This window comes from Ruditapes philippinarum, unplaced genomic scaffold (assembly GCF_026571515.1).
Source record: "Ruditapes philippinarum isolate M1 unplaced genomic scaffold, ASM2657151v2 ctg9926_1_1_1_1, whole genome shotgun sequence".
Taxonomy (NCBI): Eukaryota; Metazoa; Mollusca; class Bivalvia; order Venerida; family Veneridae; genus Ruditapes; species Ruditapes philippinarum.
This window is the reverse complement of record NW_026858405.1, coordinates 47,029-51,463: the sequence shown is the minus strand read 5'-3', so window position 1 is coordinate 51,463 and position 4,435 is coordinate 47,029. Positions and strand designations below refer to the sequence as shown.

The following is a 4,435-nucleotide window of genomic DNA, read 5'->3' as shown; positions in this document are numbered from 1 at the left end:
AAAATTGATTATTTGCATCATATGACATTTTGCTGAAAAGATTTCTATAAAAAATCACTTTCTTTTAAAATTAACTTTTGATCATTTAGAATATTACCGTCATCTTTTTTAATCTTATATATAGTCTTAGTTATGTGACTATGTTTTACTCAACCGCAAAAACAAAATGTTGAAGGTTTTCCTCCTTCTAATGTGACCTTATAAGATAACCTTGAAGCTGAATATTAAGATCCTTTCATTTTGCAATTTTTGAAATCGGTTACGTTTATCGTCTTACAAGTTTGATTCAATAGCATGTATTTCATTTATTATACTTTTTTCATCATTTGTTTCTTTAGATAACTGCTGTAAGATATAGCTGTCCCTCTCGGTACCATTAAAAGTGATTCTAAAAACAACTTGTCATTTATCATAAGCTGAAGTTCATCATTTCGATATATTAAGGTTACATATGGACCAAAAAGATTTCTCTGATCAATATTTTGTAATCAGATTTCTAGCTCTATTATTAAGTACAAATTTATAGTTGTATTTTTTTTTTCAGAATCAGAAACTAAGTTAAAATTGCCAGACAAGATATAAGAATCGTTTCCTATTCTGTCAATGATACCAAACAGTTCGCTGATCTGTATTTGGACCGTAAAGATTTATAAGGATAAATCTTTTCCCTCAATAGTTATGTCTAAAACAATAAATTTTCCTTTATTATCAATGTGTTTGCTGTGATTTTTATATTCAATAGTTTTTTTTTTTAAATTGCAACTGGAACTGGATGTCCCTTGACTAAGGAAACATTTACTATTCAGTTCACAGTATATATTTTATACATATTTAACGTTAAGTGAGTATTTTGTAAATACTGCATTTTTTCTGCTTCAAACATTTAAAACCGTCAAGACCTCTACAATTCAAAGATAGGATATTTGGGCTACTTGCATTCACCTAAATGTATTTTTGCAAACGAAAATACATGTTTCAAGAAGGGTTATGTGAACACACCACACAACAAATCAAAAAATCATTTCTACATACATAAACAAATACAGGCAAACACACACATATAAACAAAATTAATATAGATAGGACAATTTTTACACTCTAAAACATGAGAATAAATAAATCACTGATACACTGGGTATATTTTTCGTTTTGTTTAAAAAGCAAAAAAATGTTACAGTAAAAACAACAGATAGCTCGACTATTATTCTTGTTATTTTGTGTATAAACAAGCCCTTGAAATATTCAGTCTTTTAAAACAAGAATAATTAAGTTGAAATAAATATAACATATATTTAAAAATGATTTGAAAAATCGAGCTTAACTTAAGATAGAAGCGTCTTTTTCGACTACAGTTGTATATATTCTTCAACAACTATTATAAGCAATGCATTGCGGTCAACAAGAAATATTCTAAGTGTATTCGATTATTAAACTATTAGTTAACTGTAAGCAAAATATTTTGTTCCATGGTAAAGAAACCTATCTTCATGTTACGCTTGCAACAAATGTCATGTGTGTTATTTAATTGCGACGGTGTTGTACCTTAGGTGACTACGCAATATCTGTACTATATTTGTTTTAAAATGCCAATGCTACGAGGAATGAAATATTTTTACATACCTAGCCACAACTCTCCATCAACATTCCCAAAGCCATTCTCATATTCTGTAAAATTGCGATAAAAGTCCACTGACCCGTCCATTCGCCTATGAAATATCTAGAAGAAATGCAAACATGTTGAGCGCTTACACATTATGTATATGATTATTACTCAAAAATATACTAAGTGTGTGCCTGTTAAACGTCAGTTTTATAATGCTAAGGGTTAATGATCACTTCAAAGGGAAAGATGGACTAAAGTCCTTAATCTTTAATTTGCTGTTTGGAATAGACCTTTTGTACTTCTTAACATGATCTTATCTGACCTATTACAATTGTCTCATTGACTTAAACGTTAAATACGTGGTTGTGCTTTTCTGTAGACAGTGAAATAATTTCAGAGTGAAATTATAAAATATAATTTACCAAGCAACCAGACTATATTTGAGTACGGATGCAAAGAATGCATTATATATTAGTGTGGAAATATCGTAACAGATACACTCTGTGGGAATTGTTGTTATACGAGAATTTAAACAAACAAATATTCTCTGCGAAAGTATGCCCGGAAATTGGAATAAAATAAAATTTGATATTGACGTCTATTTGGCACCATTTAACTGGTTATTCGTACTGAACAAAAGCGCATCATGAATTAAATAAATGTTAAAAAGGAAATGTTTTTCCAAATATATTTCAACAATTTATCATGTGAGAATGTAAACCAGGAAAGAACAATTTGTTAATTTTCTAATTAAAGAATCTACATACCGTCCAACCTCCGCCATCTGTATCCATGTCACAATTCACAGTCAGAATCTTACCAGATATCCATAGTTCTATCTCATATTGTCCACTTTTCGCCTCAGGAAATTTATCAAGGACTTCTTTACAATCACTTGGTACTACGCAAAGAACAGAAAACTGTATAAAGTTTAAAGCAATTATAGTGCCAATGTACCTACCAGTATCAACTACCAAAAATACATAGTAACAATAGATTCATCAATATACAAACATGTACGGACATCATCCAATATATCCCTGATCTGTCTGTTTATATTTGGATAAAAATGCCATTTATTTGCATTAGCATATATGTAGATGTTTTTAAAGACCATCTCGCCTTTAAGGCAACTTACATTTTACCATCATTGCTAATTTTAATGAAATATTAAAGTAAGAAAAGAACAATCGTATTTAAATACGTTACATTTACACGTTGCAAGCTGCCATTTTCCTGAAGCCTCACATTTCACCTCTTGTTGACTGGGAACATAATATCCTTTGTCACATTTCACTAGAGCTATGTCGAGGAACTTGTTTTCGCCAGGCGCACTTATCTGTACTTTACCATTTTCAATTTTCTGATCCGAAGCACAAGCTGAAAATATAATAATAATAATAATAATAATAATAATAATAATAATAATAATAATAATAATGATGATGATGATGATGATGATGATGATGATGATGATGATGATGATGAGGAGGAGGAATAATCTAATAAATAGTTAATACTTTACAAAAGCCCATTTCTGAATGATCATTTTCGCAAATAAAGCGATTCACGTTTTTTTTTTCAAATCAAGTGTCAAGTGTGAAATGTGTTTTATTTTTTTCTATTATTCTGTTTTTGCTTCTTTTGTTTATCTTATTCTTTTATATTAATACACAAACGTTTCAGTAGGGCGGATTTATAAGTACCCGCTACCTGGTATGGAACATAATTTTGCAAATGTCATCAAAGACAATACTGTTTAGCACACAAAAGTATTGCGTAAGTATTTCTTGAAAAATTATACACCACATTTAATTAAATAACAAATAAAAATGTAATAATAAAAGTTTTACGAACTTATGTCTTTGCATTCATGTGAAGGACCATTTCGGTAACATCTTTGGTTCACTTTACACGGCCTTGAGCCACAACTTCCAACCATTCTCTATAAATAGAAGAAAAAAATATAAGACCATTGCCTGTAAATAGAAAGAAAGAAGTTACATCAATAATTGCTTTGTTGAATTATTTAGAACTATTAAAATGCATATTTTCTAAAAGAGACACACTCCTGTAAGTGTTTCAATTTCATTTTATAGGCAATGAGAGACATTCCTTTGATTGTTACTCGAAATAATATTTCTTTGCACAATAAAATGTTAGACATGAAAACAGAATTCACGTTATATACATGAAAATAACATTCATATGTTACGATAAACTTCTAAAATAGAATTCAAATGTAAGACTTACTATTTCCCTCGAGGTATGTTTTTTATCATTTCCGTTTACAAAAGTTGTACATATTATAACAGATACTTACGCTAGGCCATTCGCTGATATCAGAGAAAATAGAGCCGCTTTTTGTTACAAACTCCGACGCATTAACAGACGACCGGTCAACATCGTTTAATTTGCAAATGTGTTCGTTTCTGTCAAAGTCGAACGATTTACAGACGGACATTGACATACAGGTTCGCGCACAATCGTGATGGTTATTATCATTAACTTCTAACACGGAATGACGTCAAAGCTTTATTAAAAATTGTCCCTTTCTTATTTCAAAGAAAATGCATTTATTTTAGTAAACTTTTCGAAAAGACAGCGTTTTACTATATAAACCCGCGTCAAAACCCCTTGTATCAAAATAAAATTTTTTTATTATCCGCGCATATAAAATGAAATCAAACAACGACCGTATCTAAAACACAGAAAAGTCGCGTCTCTATGGTATGTTAAATGTGTGTTATGTAAACGAGTAGGTCTTCTTAAAAGCATGCCCTTGTTATTGATCTTTGGTGAATCGTCCAATTAGAAAACAGTCAAATGTTT

The 4,435-nt window shown here is 30.2% G+C and overlaps 1 protein-coding gene across 1 annotated transcript; it reads right to left on the bottom strand.

Moving 5' to 3' along the window:
• Positions 1 to 466: 466 nt before the first annotated feature.
• On the bottom strand, positions 467 to 4,088 carry LOC132753084 (uncharacterized). Its single transcript, XM_060743492.1, has 5 exons — positions 3,927 to 4,088; positions 3,461 to 3,548; positions 2,813 to 2,983; positions 2,371 to 2,504; positions 467 to 1,717 (listed from the first exon to the last, which is right to left on the bottom strand). The coding sequence occupies exons 1-5, from the start codon at positions 4,071 to 4,073 to the stop codon at positions 1,613 to 1,615; spliced, it is 645 nt and encodes a 214-aa protein (XP_060599475.1). The 5' UTR covers positions 4,074 to 4,088; the 3' UTR covers positions 467 to 1,612.
• Positions 4,089 to 4,435: the final 347 nt, after the last annotated feature.

What these genes read in the sequence shown, in the direction of transcription:
- LOC132753084 (XM_060743492.1), bottom strand. Translation starts at nt 4,073, where the DNA reads ATGTCAATGTCCGTCTGTAAATCGTTCGACTTTGACAGAAACGAACAC. An exon ending in ACATGAATGCAAAGACATAA is followed by an intron (nt 2,984 to 3,460) that starts GTTCGTAAAACT and finishes TTATATTTTCAG; the next exon opens with CTTGTGCTTCGGATCAGAAA. An exon ending in GCAGCTTGCAACGTGTAAAT is followed by an intron (nt 2,505 to 2,812) that starts GTAACGTATTTA and finishes TTCTTTGCGTAG; the next exon opens with TACCAAGTGATTGTAAAGAA.